Source organism: Hylobates moloch, unplaced genomic scaffold, assembly GCF_009828535.3.
Source record: "Hylobates moloch isolate HMO894 unplaced genomic scaffold, HMol_V3 SCAFFOLD_13, whole genome shotgun sequence".
Classification (NCBI taxonomy): Eukaryota; Metazoa; Chordata; class Mammalia; order Primates; family Hylobatidae; genus Hylobates; species Hylobates moloch.
Window position 1 is genome coordinate 83,910,585 of NW_026652288.1, and position 22,447 is coordinate 83,933,031.

The following is a 22,447-nucleotide window of genomic DNA, read 5'->3' on the forward strand; positions in this document are numbered from 1 at the left end:
AAATATATATATATAAAATATATATAAAGTAACAAAATACTCTTAACCTAAAACTAAGAGGGCTACATATGTATATATATAGCCAAAGTATTTTTATACAACATATATATATATATATATATATTGCCCTCAGTGCATATATATGTGTGTGTATATATATATATTTATTTTTTTTTCTTTCCAACTTTTATTTTAGGTTCAGTGGCTATATGTGCAGGTTTGTTACATGGGTAAATTGCATGTCAAGGGGGTTTAATGTACAGATTATTTTGTCACCAAGGTAATGAACATAGTATCTGATAGTTTTTTCAATCTTCACCCTCCCCCTAGCCTCCACCCTCAAGTAGGACCTGGTGTCTATAGTGCCCTTCTTTGTGTCCATGTGTATTCAATATTTAACCTCCACTTACAAGTGAGAAGATTCAGTATTCTGTTTTCTGTTCTTGTGTTAATTTGCTTAGGATAATGGCCTCAAGCTCCATCCATGTTGCTGCAAAAGTCATGATTTTGTTCTTTTTTATGGCTGCATATATTTCCACAGTGTATATGTACTACATTTTCTTTATCCAATCCACCACTGATGGGTATCTATGTTGATTCCATGTCTTTGCTATTGTGAATAGTGCTGCAATGAACATACATGTGCATGTGTCTTTATGGCAAAACTATTTATATTCCTTTGAGTATATACCCGGTACTAGGTCAAACGGTATTTCTATTTTAAGTTCTTCAAGAAATCTCTAAACTGCTTTCTACAGTAGCTGAACTAATATCATTCCACAAGTAGTGTATTCCCTGTGATTTACAACCTTACCAGCATGTTATTTTTTGAACATATGTATTTTGAGATGCCTTGCCAACTCTTTTCCATGGAATAGTTTAAAAATGTGATAAATTTAACCCTATTTTGTATATTATAAATATTTAACTTTTTGTAATTTTTAAAAACTTTTTTAATTCTTGACTTCATTTTTTTTCAGTAAAAATGGATAAGTGGTTTATTCTACTTAATGAAATAGGTGATAATAAAGAAAATGTCAAATTTGTTAGTTGATTATAGCCACAGTATTTTTATACAACATATATTAAGCCTCCTGCATACTAAAAACATTATCTCTTCTAATAATGATAATTTTATGGGGTGGGTACTATTACTAATATTGTCTATTAGGAAACCAAAACTCAGAGAGCTAATTGACATGGTAATTTGCTCACAAACCTGTGTTTGTTTGTGTTGCTATAAAGGAATATGTAAGGCTTGATAATTTATAAAGCAGAAAGATTAATTTGGCTCATGGTTCTGCAGTTCTGTACCAGAAACATCACAGCAGCATCTACTTCTGGTGAGAGCCTCTGGCTTCCACTCATAGCGGGAGGCAAAAAGGAACCATCGTGTCACATGAGGAGGGGAACAAGCCATTCGTGAGGGATCTGCTCCCATGACCCAAACTCCTCCTAATAGGCCCCACCTCCTACACTGGGGATCAATTTTCAACCTGAGATTTGGAGGAAACAGATATCCAAACTATACTAACATCCTGGTTATCCTACTAAGTCTGGCTGTCTTTTTAACCACACTAAATGTTGGGGGAATCTCAAGAGTCTCTCAAACTTTAGGACCTTGGCCTGTATTCTAGACCAGTGTTCTGGGATAGCCTACTGGGCCACGTGTCCTCTTATCTCATCTGGGATAAGCCCCACCCAGGTTGTCCTATTTTCCCCTCTTCAAAGCTAATGCCACCCACACTGCATCTTAGAGTACTTTCCCTCAAGATTGGCTGCTGAGAGGGATTTTTCCTAAGTTCTCACTTCATTGCTGCCATCTAAGAAAGATACATAGACCTCTTTCATTTGGAAAGTTTGTTAGTCTTCATGTGTTAATAGAAAATTGTAACATTAATGCTGTCCTTCATTCAGCAAACATGTATATAATGACTATCTGGGGACAATTACAGTGGGTAGAGCTTCTAGTCCAGAAAAAAATAAATGTGAATAACTTATAAATAGTACATTACAAAGCACACACACACATAGGTTACAATGGGAACACTTAAGAGAGATAAATATTGAACAGTTAGAAAATTGCAAAATTTGTATAGTTTTTATTGTTCCTGAAGCTACCTAGTATAATTCTGAAGTATATAGTTCCTGAGGACCTTTCTTATATGATAGACGTTGTCGTTTCTTCAATGTCATGCTTTGAAGTGCACTATGTCTTTAAATCACAAGACATATTCCTGCACAATCAAAGCAATTAGAAATGAAGACTGTGATTTCTTTTGACTCAAAAGCCCTTTTAGAAGAGATATTTCTTCTTTTTTCACTTCTTTGTGAAAGCAGTTATTCAAACTGCACAGGAACTTTGTGAACTTTGAATACCAGGTTTGTTGTCCAGATACACATAGACAGGAAGTACATAATAGCCTAAATCAGGGAGTGCTGGATAAACTTTTCTTAGGATGCAGACCCAGAAAACACTAACAGCCTTAAATTGTGGTGAAGAATATGTGGTTGGTGATAGGGGCTGGAGCTGGGGGTTACTTTCTCCCTAGTATCTTGGGGCATTCTTGAAATGGGAATGGTATTCATGATTCAGAGATAAGTAAATCAGGGCCCTTTTTTCTAACCATTACAACCTAAATTGGGAAGAAATCTGGCTAAAATAAATACTTCAGTCTTATTTGGGGGAAGGAGTCACAAGATGTTAAAATTGAGTGTAACATAGAAGGAACAATCTCATCTCTTTACCTTGGAAGATGGTAAAAGTTTGGAATTTGGAAACTGAAAACCAAAGAAATAGCTATCGGTGTTTTCTTTCCAGGCATCTATTTACAGTCATCTTCTTCTTTCCCACTGTACTCCCCCGTGTCCAGCTGTCGGTGATCAGAAGCCATGACCAGCAACACAGTGTGTTATTTCTGAGACAAGTCATTAAAGAGCAAATTGTCTTAGAACAAATTGATAAGTAGATTCACCAAAACATAAAATTTTGGAAATACCACCAAGTTGTTTGATGTTAAGATATTAACCTCATTTCAGAGCCAGGTTTTTTCTTCTCCAAAGGATACACATAAAAAGGAAATTATTTTTACTTTATCCTTCATTGTTTTCTAAGAAGAATTTAGACAGTAACCTTCAAGGGAACACAATAGCAAGGAAGCTAGCTATATATGGTGAATAATTAAATGCTGTGTGTGTGTGCTTTACCCTCACACAGGACACAGGTTGTCCAATTTGGAGAATTTTGTTATAGTAAAAAAATTTAACATTAAATTTATCATTATTACCATTTTTACATATACTGTTCAGTAACTGTATTAATATATTAAGTATATTCACATTGTTTAGCAACAGATCTCTAGAACTTTTTCATACAACACTGAAACTCTATACTCATTAAATACTAATTCCCCCTTCCCCTTTCTCCACAGCTCTTGGTAACCACCTTTCTAATTTCTGTTTCTATGATTGTGACTACTTTAGATATTTCATATGAGTAGAATCCTACAGTATTTGCTTTTTTTGTGACTGGCTTATTTCACATAGCACGTTGTCTTCAGAGGCTCATCCATGTTGTAGCATGTAACAAGATTTGCTTCTTTTTTAAAGCTACACAATATTCCATCATATGTATATTTTCTTTATACATTCATCTGTCAGTGAACACTTGGGTTGCTTCCTCTTGGCTATTATAAATAGTAGTTAGATGAACATGGATTTGCAAATTTCTCGTTGGGATCCTACTTTGAATTCTTTTGTATATATACCCAGAAGAACGATGCTGAATCATTTACTAATCCTATGTTTAATTTTTTGAGGAATCTCCAAACTATTTTTGATAAGGGCTACATGTTTTACATTCCCACCAAAACAAGGGTTGCAAATCTTCTACATCCTTGCCAACACTAAGTATTTCCTATTTTTTGATAGTAGTTATCCTGTGGGTATGAGGGGATATCACAGTGTGGGTTTGATTTGCATTTTTTAATGATTAGTGATGTTGAATATCTTTTCGTGTGTTTATTGTCCATTTGTATATCTCTTTGAAGAAATGTCTATTTGAGGTCTTTGCCCATTTTTTAATTAGGTTATTTGGGGTTTTTTTGTTGTTGTTGTAAAAATTTCTGGATATTAATGCTTTATCAAATATATAATTAATTTGCAATTGTTTTCTCCCATTCTGTTGGTTTCCTTTTTTTTTTTTTTATGTGCAGATGTTTTGAAGTTTGGTGTAGCCTTATTTTTTATTTTATTTCCTGTGCTTTTGGCCAAGAAATCATTGCCAAATCTAATTTCCTGAAATTCTTAATCTATATTTTATTTTAGGAGTTTAATAGTTTCGGGTTTTTTCATTTTGAGTTAATTTTTATATGGTGTATGCTAAGAGTCCAACTTCATTGTTCTGTATCTGGATATCCAGTTTTCCCAGCATCATTTGTTGAAGAAACTGTTCTTTTGCCATTGTATAGTCTTGGCACCTTTGTCAAGAATCATTTGGCCATATATGCCTAATTGTGGGGATTTAAATACATTATATTTTAAACAATTTTGACTCAAACAGAAATAAAGAGAAACTAGTCATATTCTAGCATGAGGATTTTATTTCTGTATAGTCATGTCACCCCATTAGAAGAGAATATTTTTCATAGGTGAGTAGTGACAGATAGAAGGGATACTTGCTTGCTGAAAGTTTGGAGGTTAATTGACTAATTAGAATGACTGCAAGGGTCTAAGAAGAAAAGAGGAGGACCTGGAATAATTCCGTTACATGAAGTTTAAAGCAGGAGACAGAGGCAGAATGCAGAGGAAGACATGACTGAACTTGGCAACTGAAAAGATGAGGAGAGTTAGCACATAGGATTTCGAGTTGGATTTTTACCTGGAAGAATTCAAGGTTTTATTTCCACAGTTTTAAATCCTTTTATGTTTAAGATGCAAAGTCCTTAATGAGCTATTTTTCTGATCCATATTCCCAAGTGCCTAGAAGGACGTCTCACTATCATTCAGAGTCTCATGTCTGCAAGGCTGGCTCTTTAATACTCAGTATGGTCTCTATTTAGCAATGTGACTCAAAGAACAAACCACAGTCATCTGTATCCAGGCAACAGCATTGATAAACACTGCAAATTTCTTTTCTACCTTATAGCCTGAGCTACATAATGTGGACTAAAAAGAATATTGTATTCTATTCAGTGTTTCTAGAAATTAACAACTATAAACATAAGCACTCAAATATGCTCCTACCTTAAAAAAGAAGGAAGCACAGCTACGGTACAGAATCACTATCATCTTAAATTTCTGACATTCTAGATGTCATCTCAAATGTAAACACTCTGTATTTTTTTTAACATTCTACAGATATTTGTACATGGTTGTTTGTATTGTAAGAGACCTAAGTATAAATTGAGTCAACCAATAAACCGCAGGGCTACTGCCTGACAATTTAAATTAGCTCCTTTCACACTCCTTAGGGTCTGCCTATCAGAGAGTTATCTGAGTTCCATATACAACAGTAACCCAAGCCAATACCTTGATCACAGTAATTATCTGTTTTTATTTATTTTCCCCTTGTCCAGTTTATTTCAGGTCTGGTTATTTTTCCATTCCAAAAGCCTATGCACCCATGTTCAATTACCTGGTTTCTCTCTAGCACTTGAAACTAACTCTAGTTGCCAGATCAGGTAAACAGAAACTTCAAGCTAAGCCTGCTCAGTAGATGTAATCAACTAGTAGTTTCATGTAGGAACCACAAATGGAAATGTTTTTTGATAGACTGTTTTTAAGTGGGAAGACTGGTATTAAATAAATTCTATTTGGACAAATATGTGAATGACATTTATAGTAGATATATGAATCAGTCAAATAATTTTTAGCATAATTGCAATTATGAATTTTGAGAGTTAGCCTTAAGTCTAAAATTACTAATTGTTAAAGTTTTACATTCCTGAGTCAAGTAAACTAAGTAGTTGAGTTTTTGGGGGAAAATTTTGTGCATTTTTCTGAAAAGGAAAAGAGTTTGTTTTATAGTCATTATTGTCCTATTTTACAAAAATAATGATGTGTCAATGTGTTACGATAATAATTAGTCACACATCCCAGGAACTTAAAATGAGTGTCAAGAAAAGCGAGATAAAGTAGTGACTGTTAAGAATGATTTAAGTGACATTAAAGGAAAAGCCTTCTTCTCCAAAGTAATCATGAAGTGTGAGGACTCTGTAAAATTGAGTTCCCCAATGACTGGACTATAGTTGAGCACTTCAATGTAAAGTTTCAGCTAGGGTGATCTGAAATGGTTGTGCTGTTAAGGACATAACAGCTAAGTCAATTTAAAAAGAACTTTAAATGACTACTTCACTAGATAGCAAGGTATAGAATGCTGTCAATGTACATCACTTGGGTAATTAGCAAACTGTATCTCTTTTGAGACAGCAATTTATTTAACTTTCCTCATTTTGTGCCTTTAACTTACCCACAGGATGTTGTTTGAATATACCATCAGTAATAGAAAAGTGTATGCCAGTATATATCTGAAAACATGTTATTTGCTTGGTCAGTTGGCCTTAATAAAGACAGCTGCTATCAGTTTTTCCTAATATAAAACCCAACATGGTCCTCTAAATTCACTCTAATGATCAGTTAGTTTCAGATGATGATATGGATGGATGGATAGATAGACAGACAGACAGACAGACAGATAGATAACATACACATGAAATACACTAGAATCAGGAATAAGAGAAATTCAGTACTGAAGGGCAAAAATGGAGCTTGACTGAGTAATCTTGGACATTTTGAGGCTACAGCACAATAACTTCTACCCAATGATTTACTCTATTTTCTATGCTGTGGTTTAATAATGACATTTTTGAACTGAATTTATTTTCTTTAAAACTCTTTCTTGAATATATTACAAGACTTCTTTAGCCTATATATAAAGTAGAAGTTACTCTTCAGAGGAACTTTTTTTTTTTACAGCACCGTTATATAAACGCAAAGCTATTTGACTAAAGGGTGCATCTATAACTGAAATTACAGTGGGGATACAATTTAGTTAATGTAGAAATAATTGTCTGATTACCATGGTTCTGTACATGCTACACATTGAATGATGATTATTTTATGAGTAAGTTAATTCTGTATGGATGTAAAGATTCATTTGAATGTAACTGGAGTAATTTGAAGGTAACTGCGATTACTTTTGCACCAACCTCATAACAAGAGTATTATGTTCTTGTTCTTTCATTCACTCTCTCTCTCACACACACACACATCGTTTTTCCTTCAAGAGTTTTTCTATCTAATGTACAGTAATCCTTCCATAATATTGTTTTCAGAGTTCATGCCAATAGTCTGTCTTTGTAGACCGAAACATTTGTAAGAGAATCTTTCAGAAATTTAAACTAATGACTCTGTCTTATACCAAAGTTCATATGATAGCAAATAGTTAAAAGAATTCCTGCTATGCTTCTGTTTTGTATTTTATTATCCTCTAATTTATATGAATATTGAGTATTTGCAAATACTTCTAAGACACCATAAAAATTTTCTTAAATTATTATGCAAATTCAATAAGAGAATGGGTATGACCAGAAAAATTTGTTTATTTGAACTGTAATTTTTACAACTTTCATCTTAAGGAAAGTTAACATTTTCAGGATTCCACAAACACAGAGACACACACACAATGAGTTAGAGCGGCAGTTTTATTTCTTAGAATTTTTGCTCTTGTAGGAAAAGAATAAGCACTTTCATTTCTTCAAATTTTTCAAAATTATTCAGGAGAATTTGTCTTCATCTATTCCTTTCTACAATGATCCTAGAGAATTTCTTATCCATATATTCAGTTTGGTTATGGATTTATTTGCTAACCTGATAGGTAGTGTTATCATGGTTTTGTTTTCATAAATGCAATTGATGTCCTAGCTTATTTTATAAAGAGATATATTTCAAATTGAATAAAATAATTTTTATCACAATCATTGACCCATTATGTTGAATTTCTATAAGTCTCCAGTAAGAGAGAATGAATTTTTAAAAATTAGTTCTATAAACTTGTTGAGATTGGAAATTATATCCCTGAATATAATCAACTTATATCTAACAGGACTGTAAATATTTTCTACATAATATGAAATAGTCCATAAGATGGAGTATTTTATGAAACACTTTCTAAATTTTCATTTATACTAAATGCAAAAATATATTAGAGAATAGGTGTTTGTTTTACAAGTTATAATAAACACTACAGAAGCTATCAGGTCAGCTAAATGAGTGACTATGTTTAAGATATTGCTAAGTAATATGTTTGACTCTCCCTTCTACAACTTTCATGTGTAAAACAGTTACTCAGATCTTAATGCCACAATATTTTTTCTATGCATCTTCTTTTTTTCAATTGCCTTTGCCATTCTGTCAGTTCAGATCCTTAAACTCTCTCCCCTACCTCCGTTTTCTCTCCCCCTCATTTTCAGATTCACCTCATTTTCCTACTCATTTTCAGATTTACCACAAAGCAGAGCTTTGAGCATTCCAGAAATATATGTCTGAACTTTTCAAAAACCTTCAGTTCTTCTATACCATTTCCTAATTGAGTAGCTCCCCTCAGTTTGGCATTTAAAGTAGTCCTAAATGTGGCCTCAAGTCATCTCTGGCACAGTAATTCTTTCTTAATCATTGATCATCATTGATAAAAATGTACATATTCATATATATGCAGAGTTCTATATAATTTTACGGAGTTTACAAAATCTTTCTCTACAAGTCTTAGAGAAATACCCGCCTGCTCTACACATTTCCATCCTGCCACTCTGCCACACATACCCAACATTCCAACCACGTTCGACGACAAGCAACTTAAGGACAGACATGGTGTTTTCTGCAAAATGCACATTCACATTAGCCCTATGATGCTATCCAAATGTCTCCACCGAGTAGCTTGGCCTCTGAAATGTCTTTCCTGAGGTTTTCAGAATGTTTGCATTCCCTTTAACTGTCCCTGTTATCTATTACCTGGATAAGTTGGGAGGCATTTGGGGAAGATAAATGTCATTTTTCAGACTTCAGCCACTACTATTCTTGCTAAAGTAAATTCTTTTGTTATGGTGGAAAATAATTTTTACTAATGAACTTGGACTGTCCTTACCTTGATTAATACAGGTTTCATTTGTGTTTAAATTTGATGTCTATTTGATTCACATCAACTCAAAACGTGTTTTCTAAATTTATATTTTTCAGGTTTCTTGAGTACAGGCGATCAGGCTGCAAAGGGGAACTATGGACTCCTTGATCTCATACAAGCTTTAAGATGGACTAGTGAAAACATTGGATTCTTTGGTGGTGACCCCTTAAGAATCACTGTTTTTGGATCTGGTGCTGGGGGTTCATGTGTCAATCTGCTGACTTTATCCCATTATTCTGAAGGTAACCGTTGGAGCAATTCAACCAAAGGTATTATGCAGGTTGCAAATTTTGACAATTTTGGTGTCTGCATGCCACCACCATCAGTAGTATGTGATGCTCTGTATATTTCTCTGTTCAAACTGAGTGTTAGGTTGAACTCAATATCTGTTTAAAGCTTTGTTTCTTCAGCTTTTCTGTGCATGTTTAAATTTTTGTCAAACTCTTTTCTTTGTCTCCTGTGGAGCTTGGTAAGGATGCCCTTTCAAGCACACTTCAGAATAGTTAGCATTACAGTTACTCTTCTTTCCTTTAAAGGGTGATTTGAGGAAAAAATCAGACAAAGACGTTCTACAGTTCTGTCATCTTTGTTTATTCAGTGATCAAAATCAAAGATGAGACTTTTTACATGCAGGGATTGTATATAATCTATTTTCAAGACAATAGACATTTTAAACTCTTTATTTGTATGAAGCTAACGAAGCGGTCATAAGCTAGTTTGTCTGAAAACATGTGATTTCACTTGTTGTCTGAGTACAGAATGGATTGTTGATTATTTCGCATGCATGATCCAAAATTGTCAAAGCATCAAGGTCACTGGTAGAGCTTTTGATTAAAAAGAAAAATACATTTGATTCAGTGTTTTTTCTATTTTTAACTCCAAAAGCATTATTTTTCCCCCTAAACTTGGCAAGGCAGCACGGAGTATTGAGGCTGCTGAAATCCATGAAATATTTTTCTCGTTTCCATTTTCTGGCTTTGACATATTTTTTCCAAAGTGCCTGTCCAAGGCTTACCATGTTGTTCTTTACGAACTCCATCTCCATTTTACCATGCATAGAATCACCCATTCCAACCGCATTATCAATTTGAAATTTCACAAGAACAGAAGAGTATTGTTGGAGAAATTTGCAAAGCAAATACTTTTTCTGCATTATTTATGTATAATAGAGAGGAAGACAGAGAATATATAAAAACGTATACCATCTTTTAATTTCTGATCTTTTATTGTCATTTTATATCCAAGAAGAAAGTATATACTGTCAAGTATAATTCATGAAGTATCTTAATTTGTAAGGTTGAGTTTATTGTCATTTTATATCCAAGAAGAAAGTATATACTGTCAAGTATAATTCATGAAGTATCTTAATTTGTAAGGTTGAGTTTTGTGATAGGAGTACCAGACATATGGTATTTGTTTTTGGTATCAAAAACACATGAATGTGGAATTTCAAAAGAACAGCCAGTCATTAAATGAATCTATATATTTGGAGAATCATATATAGACTCAATTTATTAATATAGTTTACATAACACTTCATTTATATTAGTAAAATTCTGATTCAAGATGACAAAATAACACAGATGAACATTTCCAAGAGAGATTTCATCTGTAAAGAAATGGCTTCTTTTGAAATAACAAACTTAGTGTTCCTTTAATTAAACAGATTAGATTGTTCTAATCTCAGTATTTTTACTAATGCCACTATGTAGCTAGAGCAACACTAAGCCACCTCTATAGGTTTCTCAGGGTCACTTGATCAAAAATTGACGTGAAAGCCACCTTTAGCTAGTATCAAACTGGCATTGGTTTAAGAGATGAGTCAGTTAGCTCATCAGCTAACACTGCCAGTCATCAACTGATGGCGTGGTAAACAGTGGGAAATGGTTATGCAAACAGTTGAAAATACAACATTTTATTATACACTTCAGGGAAATCTGTCTGTCCCTGGAAAAAAACATGAACTTAGGTTTTGCCTAAACCTATCTATCTCCAGACTAAGCTGCCTGATTTTACCAGGAGATGCTGAAAAAAAAACTCTCTTGAAATCATCAAGCTGATTGTGCCTGCAATGGAGATGTAAACTTTAAAGTCAATAAACCCCACACAGGGCTGCACCAATGCTCAGGCCTGGATATACCATGAGTCAACCCCATCTTGCATCTACATAAAAGGCACTTTCACTAATGATAAAACATACGTTTTTTCTCTTATTTTAGGAATCTAGGTGGCATATTTTAGGATATATTGGACATGATGTGCCTTTCCTTCTAAATCTTTTTCGGTATATTTAGTTAATGTTGAGTCCCTGAAATGGGAAAGAATATTATAGAAATCACTAGGTGCATTTTAGTTACACAATTTTTATTTATTAAAATATTTTCCTGAGCAATGTTGATAAACAGCTACATAATTTTTAAAATTATCTGTATTTGTATCATTTGCTCTAGCATACTTTGTTCTATAAACTAAAAAATACTTATAAAGATATCAGAAAACCAAAACAAATGTATATTAATACTAAAACAAATGTATATTAATACTGTTAGAGTTTTTAAATATCTTTAGAATTATATAGGAACATGTTACAGACATGTCGAATATATAGGCATATTAGGTTAAGACAAATCTAAAACTTTCCTTCTAATGCAGACAGTGCTTCAACACCTTTGTGAAAAGAGTTTTTATCTCATTAACACATATAAATAATTAAGCATGTTTTTAAATAACTGAAGCACAAAGCTGTATTTGGAAATTGATAATAAATTTAAATATGTAAAAGAAAATAGATAAACTGGCCAGGCGCAGTGGCTCACGCCTGTAATCCCAGCACTTTGGGAGGCCGAGGCAGGCGGATCACGAGGTCAGGAGATCGAGACCATCCTGGCTAACACAGTGAAGCCCTGTCTGTCTCTACTAAAAAATACAAAAACTTAGCCGGGCGTGGTGGCGGGCACCTGTAGTCCCAGCTACTTGGGAGGCTGAGGCAGGAGAATGGCGTGAACCTGGGAGACGGAGCTTGCAGTGAGCTGAGATCGTGCCACTGCACTCCAGCCTGGGAGACAGCAAGACTCCATCTCAAAAAAAACAAACAAAAAAAGAAAATAGATGATAAAATTCCTGTTTTAAAAATATAGTTTATCAGAAAAATACCTTAATGAGAAGATAAAGTGCGTTTGTAAATTTGAATGACATGCAGCACTTAACTGCATATGGAACCATCATTTACAATTCAATTCTTACATGCAATTAAACAAAAAGCAGCAGACCATGTGCTTTTCATCTTTTATGATAAACACAGTAGTGTACATTCAACAGTGGCAAAAGTTAAATCACCCCACACTAAATCTTTCTGCTGATGGTTTTTTCTTTAACCTAGTGAAAACACTTCAAATGTTATGTCTTCTTCTGAAAGATGAATATTCAGCATACTATGTCTGACATGAAGATCTGGAAAGAGTATGTCTAAAGTGATATTCTGTTTTGTGTGAATTCAGCGCCAACCCCAGGGTATAAACAAACAGCCAGCCCCAGTCATTGTATGAGCCTTCAAGAATTCTTTTTCAAATAACATCTGGTTAAAACAAATATAGAGAACCATTTTGAAGGAAGATAGACACAGCCAAACTGGAGGAAATATTCCAAACAGACAATGTAGAGTCTGTTGGAGAGTTAAATAGGAGAAGATTGGCCCCATCTGGTTAATGTTGATGATAATATAAGTATTTACACACTCATTGAAGAACGTATTTGGGACTTTTTACCACTACATCTTCTCCTTTTCTTCTTGCCTACTACCTCTTTGAGGCTTCTTGATCCCTAAAGCAGGTGCCACTCAAAGCACAAGACTTAGATCCACCTCTCTAATCCATTATACCCTGCGGTTGGCTTTGTGTACTTCCCTTAAGCAAAAATATCTCTATCTCCCTGTTTCTTGAGCTGTATCTGGGTTTTTATATACATGTCTAAAATATCAGATGTTACTGTTTTACCACAACATTACTCAAAGATCATCTAAAATTCTTTGTTGGTTTTCCCATAGGACTTTTTCAACGAGCAATAGCTCAAAGTGGAACAGCCCTTTCCAGCTGGGCTGTTAGCTTTCAACCTGCAAAATATGCTAGAATGTTGGCCACGAAAGTTGGTTGCAATGTTTCAGATACAGTAGAGTTAGTGGAATGCCTACAGAAGAAGCCTTACAAAGAACTTGTTGACCAAGATATTCAACCAGCTCGATACCACATAGCCTTTGGACCTGTGATTGATGGTGATGTAATACCAGATGACCCTCAGATATTGATGGAGCAAGGAGAGTTTCTCAACTATGATATAATGTTAGGAGTGAACCAAGGGGAAGGGTTAAAATTTGTTGAAAATATAGTAGATAGCGATGATGGTATATCAGCTAGTGATTTTGACTTTGCTGTTTCAAATTTTGTTGATAATTTATATGGATATCCTGAAGGCAAAGATGTTTTGAGAGAAACCATTAAGTTCATGTATACTGACTGGGCTGACCGTCATAACCCTGAAACCAGAAGAAAGACATTATTGGCTTTGTTTACGGACCATCAGTGGGTGGCACCAGCTGTAGCCACAGCGGATCTTCACTCAAACTTTGGTTCACCTACGTACTTCTATGCCTTTTACCATCATTGCCAAACAGATCAGGTTCCAGCTTGGGCTGATGCAGCCCACGGAGATGAGGTTCCCTATGTACTGGGAATCCCCATGATTGGCCCTACAGAGTTATTTCCTTGCAATTTCTCCAAAAATGATGTGATGCTGAGTGCAGTTGTAATGACATACTGGACAAATTTTGCTAAAACTGGGTATGTACCTAAGGAATGAAGTTTGTTTTTAATAAAAATGTTATTTTAACCATTTTAAAATAATAGATATTTATGCCCAGATAATGTCATATTGCATTAATACCTGCAATATATGACATTCCTTTATTCAAAATTAATTCTATATTATGGTGTTTTTTAAAAGTCATTGCTTTATTATTTCTGGTGTTTTAGATGCTTGTTAAGAAAGTACATATCTCAATTGCATTACTTAATTACATCTGCTTTTGGTTTTTGAATTATACAAGACTTATTATTGTTCAGCAGTAATAAATATTATTTTATAGTGCTTTGTAATTCACAACGCTCTTTAATCCTTCCAACTACCTTTCTGAATCTGGCAGATCAGATACTATTAATCCCGCTTTACAAAAAGGAGACCTGAGGCTCTGTGAGTGTCATAGAGATGTTCACATGTCTGGTGTATAGCAGAGCCTAGTCTCAAACCTTCATCTGCTAATTTAAAATCAAAAATCCTTTCCACTATTCCATGTCATCTCTGCTAGCTTGCCTATGAGACAACTCATATGTATGTGAGTATTTAAATAACTCTTTAAAATCGTTGGGTAGATAGCAGCCCATCTCAGGATAGGCAGAGAGAACAAGAATGTGAGACTTACTTGCCTTACCTTATCACCCATCTAACAATCTGCCTACTAGGAGATTTATATTTCTAAATTGACCCAAGTTAATGTTAAAACACAATCTAAAGCATTGCTGAGTCATCTCTTTAATTATTAGATGTTAAAGTAGTGTGATTTTAAGTAAAACATAAAATAGCTTTATTCTCATAATTTATCTTTTCCTTCTTAGTGACCCAAATCAACCAGTCCCTCAAGACACGAAATTCATTCATACCAAACCCAACCGTTTTGAAGAAGTAGCATGGACCAGATATTCCCAGAAAGACCAACTTTATCTCCATATTGGATTAAAACCAAGAGTTAAAGAACATTACAGAGCCAATAAGGTGAACCTCTGGTTGGAGTTGGTACCTCATCTGCATAATCTCAATGACATTTCTCAGTATACCTCTACAACAACTAAAGTGCCATCAACTGACATCACTTTCAGACCTACGAGAAAAAATTCCGTACCTGTCACGTCAGCCTTTCCCACTGCCAAGCAGGATGATCCCAAACAACAACCAAGTCCATTTTCGGTGGATCAAAGGGACTACTCAACAGAGCTGAGTGTCACTATTGCAGTTGGAGCATCACTGCTGTTTCTGAACATCTTGGCCTTTGCAGCCCTGTACTACAAAAAGGATAAGAGGAGACATGATGTTCACAGGAGATGCAGCCCTCAGCACACCACTACCAATGATCTAACCCATGCACAAGAAGAGGAAATCATGTCCCTCCAAATGAAGCACACTGATTTGGATCATGAATGTGAGTCCATCCATCCACATGAGGTGGTTCTTCGGACCGCCTGTCCCCCAGATTACACACTAGCTATGAGGAGGTCACCTGATGATGTTCCCTTAATGACACCCAACACCATTACAATGATTCCCAACACTATACCAGGGATTCAGCCCTTACACACATTCAATACATTTACTGGAGGACAGAACAATACTCTGCCCCATCCCCATCCCCACCCCCATTCACATTCAACAACCAGGGTATAGCCAGATAAGAGAAACAAACTATTTTTTTTTTGATGGATTGCAGTAAATGATTACTGAAGATTCCTTGGCTTTCAACCTACAAGACTTACTATTTAAATAAGGAGGAATATTATGTGAATATACATATCAAGAACTTTGGGGGTTTTGAAAAAAATCAATTGTATATATACAAATCAACTTTAAAAACAAATTTCAATTGCTTGAAGCAATTGTTCTGAGTGATACTTTTTCATTCACATTCAAGAATTAATTTTTTGAAGATTTAAGTTACATAATGGAATTAGGCATGTGGAACACCAAACAGGAAAGAACTATGTCTGAAATACAAAAAATAAAAATAAACAACTATGAATATGCACAAGGGACACACCAATGGAATGTCAGATAATTTTCACCAGTTTTTATTTGGAGCCGTTTTATTGTGTAGACCATATTTACATATTTGGATAAGTACACAAAGCGTCAATGCTGTTAATGGCCTTAGCAAAGGCTCATGCTGAAATTTGCCAGTAAAACAAAGAAGTTTAAAGACTGGCAGGTACAACATTATCACATAAGTGCTGTCAGTATAAAGTTGTGGGGATAAAGGAAACTGGATATTTTTAGCACGATGTGCATGATAATTTATATGCTTGGTGGCTGTGCTGCTGATTAAGCCGTAATTAAAATTCTTCTCATCCCATTGGAGTTTTTAATAGAAGCTTCCTCCATCAATTGGCAGAACCTAAAGAAGATTTTAAGGGGCAAAAGTAATTACAATAAAATAATTCACAGTAGTTTCAATATAGAAGGAATTAGCTATTAAAGGTATTTGAAGAAACTATAGGTATAGTAGTGAATACTCGCTGATATGAATCCCAGAAAAAAATTTCCTGTTTTTAATGTTCTTTTCATTCCCATCTAGATAATTTATAGAAATATAACCCTCATTGGACATGTGGTACAGGATCTATAAGTTGCTGTGTTTTTTTGTTACTCTGTATTTTGTTCCTTTTGGTAAGGTGAAGTGTGTCCAAAGAGTTACTTGCAACAGTCTTTCATGATATGAGGATGCCCCAGTATGACCACTCTGATTATAGTTCTGAGTTCATTGATTTACTCATGCTGCATGACAAAATGTTTACTAATAACAATTCATTATCAAGTTATGTCCCTCTTTACATCACTTATCTTTCTCACTGAGGTTCATTCACTGGAATTTACTCACGCAATCTCAGTAGAGTACAACGTAGATACAGAACCTAGGAGAGTCAACACCTGGAGGATTTTAGTCTTACACATGTGTGATTTTTAAGCGAATATTCTCAGACCACAGGAAACTCTTCATCCCCCTGTTGTTTACCAGTAACAGTATATCACAGACCTTTCCAAATGTTTGTATATGTAATCAGATGTACATTTATATTGAAAAAAAATGAGATGGACTTAAAGAGCACATCCTGATACTTTCTCTCTTACCTGTACTATATTTCTATTAGACTAAAGTTATGTGATTTTTTTTTTACATTTTTTCAGATGACTAGCAATTTTGATAGTTTATAAGATAATGCAAAGAACTTTCTCTGACAAACTAACTGCAGTAACAGAAACCTTTCTTTTCAGTTACTCTTTTTCAAGAATGAAAGATTATTATACAAAAAAATTGTATACTACTTGATGGAACCAACTTTGTACATCTTGGCCATGTCACTGGTCATTGTGTGAAATAAAGATAATCTGGATAATGACTATTAGTCCAATGCTAAGAAACATGATCTTTGCTCATTAAAGAGCTAAAATGTTTATTGCTGTTTTGTCTTTTTTTTCTAAAAAAAAAAAAAAGAAAAAGAAAAAAAGGAAAAGAAAAACAAAGAAACATGACTGTCTCAAAGAGTAATTTTTCTAGATTAGACCAGTCAGGTTTTTGAAGACATATGGGTAACTTCCACAGAAAACACAAACATGTATTTAAAGACAAGTCTCATCTAAGATGAAACTCATAAAACTTTAATGTTATGAATTTAAAAGCTCCAGAAATTCATGAAAAAAAGTAAGATTAGCTTTGTGTTGTTAAATATCTCTTAGGTACAGATGTTATAGAAATAAAGTACCAATTGTTTTCAGTTAGAAAAACAAGTTCCAATTCTGGTCATCAAGGAAAAGGTCTATTGAAAAGAAATTTGCAATATTTCATGGAATATAAATAACTAGGTTCATAAAATGGGGGTGATTAAACTACCATAAAGTAATGAATAGAAAGTTGCCATGCTAAGAGAATGTAAAAGTGCTGAGCAAGATATTAAACTGACACTAAAAGATGATAGATGAAAATCTATTTCAAGGAATTTAAAAGATGATAGATGAAAATCTATTTCAAGGAATTTATGTGATTATAATCCCCCCTCCCAATTATTATCTATCAATCAATGAACTGTAGGTATTCCTCCATAATTAAAAAAAAGTCTCTGTTTGTTAGAAGCAAAAGTCTTCAAAATCCAGAGTGATCTACATACAGCTTTTGACTGAGGTGGTTATGCTTTTAAACTGTGAACTGCCAGTGTACACAAATACAAAGAATTGTTTAGCATCTGAAGTATTGTTCAGTTGGAACACTGTATTTTACTGTATTAATTAAACAAAACACAAGAACAGAATAGAAATGATAACAAAATAAGATATGAATTAATACTTTCATATGCATTGCTTCATTTGGCAAAACCAAACATTCTGTTAAATATTATGTTTTAACGATGACCATATTTATATCTACCTACCAATCTATTGCTCTGCATTTATCAATCTACCTATATATAGCATAACTGTAACCTTCTTTATATTAATTTAGGAAAATGATTGAGGAAAACAAAGCATAGCCCTATTATTTTCTCTAAATTAGGGTAGAATAACTTTATGGAAGATAAAGCAGCCTAGGTTTAATTGCTGTTCACCAGTCATGTGATAAAGTCATTGTGAATGAGTGTTAGTTGCTAGTTTTATAATTGCAGTCTCTAGTTTTCTGAATGAAAAAGGACGTCCCACATTATACAGAACATCAAGAACTGTTTTTAAAGCTGAAACATAATTTTCATATCCAAGAAAAATAAATACTGTTACTCGATTTTAGCAAATACGTTTAAAATGTATTTATTTAGATAATTTTCTTTCTTTGAAAAACAATGTTAAGTAAAAAAATTAAAGTAATATTTTTGGCTTTATTTGTTAATTCAGATTTTCCTGCCTCCGATTAAAAATTAGGCAAAGCTGCTTATAATTTATACAAACATTACACTAAAATGAACTTTATTTCATTGTTTTGCTGTTATATAAAATTTTTGCCAAATGTTTACCAACAGATTAATGTTTTAGAGTATGGGGACAGAAAAATAAAAGTGACAGATTTCATAGTTTTAAATCTCTACTGAACATGTTGACTATGAACAAAATCTAATTGGCTACCACAGACATATAACAAAGTTTATTACTAACTTTATGCAAATTAGAAAATAATTTGCTAAAGCATTAAAAATGTCCAATTTGTAGACATCTTGCAACTCAAAGCAGAAAATCTGAGTATATATTATTTTATTCCTCATTTCAAATATAAAATTTGACCAAAATGATGCTTTATTTCAGACTTCCTGATGTGTACATGAAAACAGCAAGAACATTTTTAAAAAAATTATCAAGTATATATAATGCTAAAGAGGAAATCAGATGGCACTGATTTTCTTACAGAAGTAAAGTGCTGAAACTAAATTGTTAGATGTATAACAACAGTTATTTCACCTCTTGGCACACTCATCCTGACACAGGTATTAATATCAAAAAATGATACAAAGAATATGAGAAATGTGTTTCAGCTTTAAAGACACTACTACATAGAAATTACTGGGATTCTTTTCTTTGGCGAGTTTCACTGAAATAGTTTCACAGGATGAAATGATGAATTGAATTCTTAAGGAGCTGTCAAATATGGCAGTCTTTTGATGTTAGTAATTTTGTTTTCTTCTGTGTTATTGGTTCAAAGTACTGGCCTTTTCCTTCATTTCCAGTAATTAGTTGTTATAGATTATCACTTTTTAATGTGAGTGGAAATCAGATAATTTGGTTATACTTGTGAAAACATGCTTCCAAATAAATTCAATTAATGGGCACTTCCCTGCTGAGATTTTGTTATCATTCATTTAATTATCTTGTCAAGCTTTACTGTTACGACAAATGTTTTAGCTTTCTGGTCAATAAACTAAGGGAATTTCTCCAGTAGCCTTATACCTCTCCTGCACTTGATCTAATAGCAACATAAACTTCAAATTTCCATCAGAAGTCTCTAAAGAAATTTCCTACTGATGTGAACCATTTGGTGGCCAACTTGATTCTTTTTCATAAGCATTCTGATTTGATTTTATTCTGGCACTTTGCTGTATTTGAATGCAGGCCAGAAATCAATTCCATCTGATAACGGTTGTGGAGAACACATACTGGAATAACCATGTGCAGGGCTTAAGTGCCTTTTCCTCCTGAGATTTTATTTATAAAACTTAGCTTTTTTAATTTTCAGATTCAGATAATTCAATTTAAAGAGTACAATAGGATGACTATCTTATAAATTACCAATAAGAAAAATTTATTTGGACATTTTTACATTTAATTTGATTTTTTAAATAATATCAGATGGATCTAAATGGCTTCTGGGAAAGATTGAGGTAAAGTTTTGAAAGTGACAATTATATAGGCATCTGACTTGATGGTACTTAAGAATAAAAATTTAAATCTCTAGCAAACTTTAAAAATTGTCCAAATAGTTTAATTTAAAAGAAGTCTGAAGCTATTAGAGAAAATCATATACTAGATAGGTGTATATTTTTTTCTAGTCAGCTATTACATACACCACATAATATATATACCCTATATACTATATGGTTTATATAATATTTATGATGGCCCTTTCAGACCTATATACTTACAAATGACATTGTATAACTACCTACATATGTATTAATGTGACAGAATTTTGTCCTCTATGGAAAGTCAAACCAAATTGCTAGCAGTTTTGAGTTGAAATGAATGATAACAATTAAAGCTTTTAAGAAATTGGTAAAGGTACCGTAACAAAAACTCAGCAGATAAATTTAAAAGAGAGGGATCATTTTTGAATGCCACTTTCAGAGTTGACATCTAAACTAGATGGTGTGTTTAAAAGGATTTTAGTGGTTTTGATTCATCCTTTCTCTGCATTCATATCATTTAGCAAATTAATGGGACATATGTCATGGTTTTTGTAAAAAAGACCATTGGGTTGTCATGGTTCAGTTTGTGTTTGGACATCTATGGCTTTCATTAAAAACGTGTTTACTATCATGAATAAATATTACCATGTTTTCCAAGTTGTGTTGACTATTTTTAAACTCAGAAATAATTTCTTCTCTATTTGTCTCACACAAAAAGGTTACTAAGATATGTTTTCTTACAAAGTCTTTGTATTGCTTCCACACTGCTGACAGTTCTGACTTGATAGAAACAATAATATTTTATGATCTTTTCACCTCTTGGTGAATGCAGGGCAAGAATTTAGAGAATAGATTTGGGGAGCTGGACACAACTTTTCAGAAAAGAGAGAGGAAAGTGGGAGAAGGAGAAAGAAAAGAATGGAAAAAAGGAGGAAGTGAGAGAGAAAAAAAGGAAGAAAAACTTCTCAATTTTAAATTAATGACTTTTTGCATCCAAATAGTGTTTTAAATAGAGATGTGTGACAGTTTTTTAAAAAGAAGAGCAAAGGAATTTAAATAAATCCCTTTAAATCACAAATCTATTATTCTTAGAGAACAAAATTAATAATATCTAGGAAGATATCTTAAATTTAATTCTTGATCCAAGTCTTGATCGGATCATATCACTGGAAATAAATAAAAATAAAATCTATACTGAACTATTTGTGGTTTTGTACTATCTAATCAATAATGATATTGGTAGGAAGACTATGTGAAGTAAGATCATCTCTCATCTGTATATAGCCCAAGATAAGAATACAGCAAAGAAGACATCATAGAATTACCTATACATAGCCTAAAGATAAACGTTTCCAATGGCTAAATAAAAGAATTAGCATTGCTTTACAAGTCTCTGTTGCTACATATGGCCATAGGCACCTAATAAATTAAACAGTTAAAAAACATATTCTAACAATTTCACTTTCCATAAAAAGGTTTTGATGTTTTGTAAAATTTGGTGTTGTTTGATATGATTACTTTTTCACGAGTTTTGTATTTCCTTATGGTTTGCAGGATGTTATTTCTGAGTTCAAAAAAAGTTTCAAATATACTCTGTGAATGTTCATGTGAAAGCAGTATTTTCTAATGGAATGCTATAATTTGAAGTACTGTCTCAATTTTGGAGAGTTGATTATCTAGTTAAAACATTTCTATCTCCCCTGAAAATACTCAAGTTTGCTCTCAGAGCTGCCTTCCTCTGCACTACAGGGGATCTTCTTACCAGTTACTGTGGCTCCTATTTCCATGGCCTATCCTATTACTAGTTATGACCTCTTCTCCAAGGGGGTAAAGTTGTGCTGAAAGTCTTAAAAGGTGATCTAACTAACTGGTGCCTTGGGAATTGGCTTCCTCTGTTCCTCAGGCAGGTCAGAAGCTAGTGAACGTCAATCAAGCAATGAAAGAAATTAGTCATTTCTTCTTTCAACAAATGGTGTCTACTATGTGTTAGGCAACATAATGGGTGTTGAACACGTGGCCAATTCTGTGACTTACTAACATACAACTATTGTCAAGTTTGGAATAGGTCCAAACACAT

The 22,447-nt window shown here is 33.6% G+C and overlaps 1 protein-coding gene and 1 long non-coding RNA gene across 10 annotated transcripts in view; one reads left to right on the top strand and one right to left on the bottom strand.

The window, feature by feature from the left end:
- The window catches only part of NLGN1 (neuroligin 1), a 910,345-nt gene extending 892,899 nt beyond the window's left edge, over positions 1–17,446 (top strand). For 8 of the 9 annotated variants that reach the window (XM_058426454.1, XM_032753229.2, XM_058426452.1 and 5 more), the window contains 3 exons: positions 9,235–9,447; positions 13,221–14,010; positions 14,842–17,446. In XM_058426454.1, coding sequence (XP_058282437.1) covers positions 9,235–9,447; positions 13,221–14,010; positions 14,842–15,664 — 1,826 coding nt within the window. In that variant the 3' untranslated portion in view covers positions 15,665–17,446. The remainder of the gene's footprint in view (positions 1–9,234; positions 9,448–13,220; positions 14,011–14,841) is intronic. The other variant, XM_058426458.1, reaches the window with a different exon arrangement.
- LOC131380972 (uncharacterized) overlaps positions 16,040–22,447 on the bottom strand; it is a 72,637-nt gene continuing 66,229 nt past the window's right edge. Inside the window, exon 2 of the long non-coding RNA XR_009209333.1 lies at positions 16,040–16,388. This is a non-coding gene — a long non-coding RNA (uncharacterized LOC131380972). The remainder of the gene's footprint in view (positions 16,389–22,447) is intronic.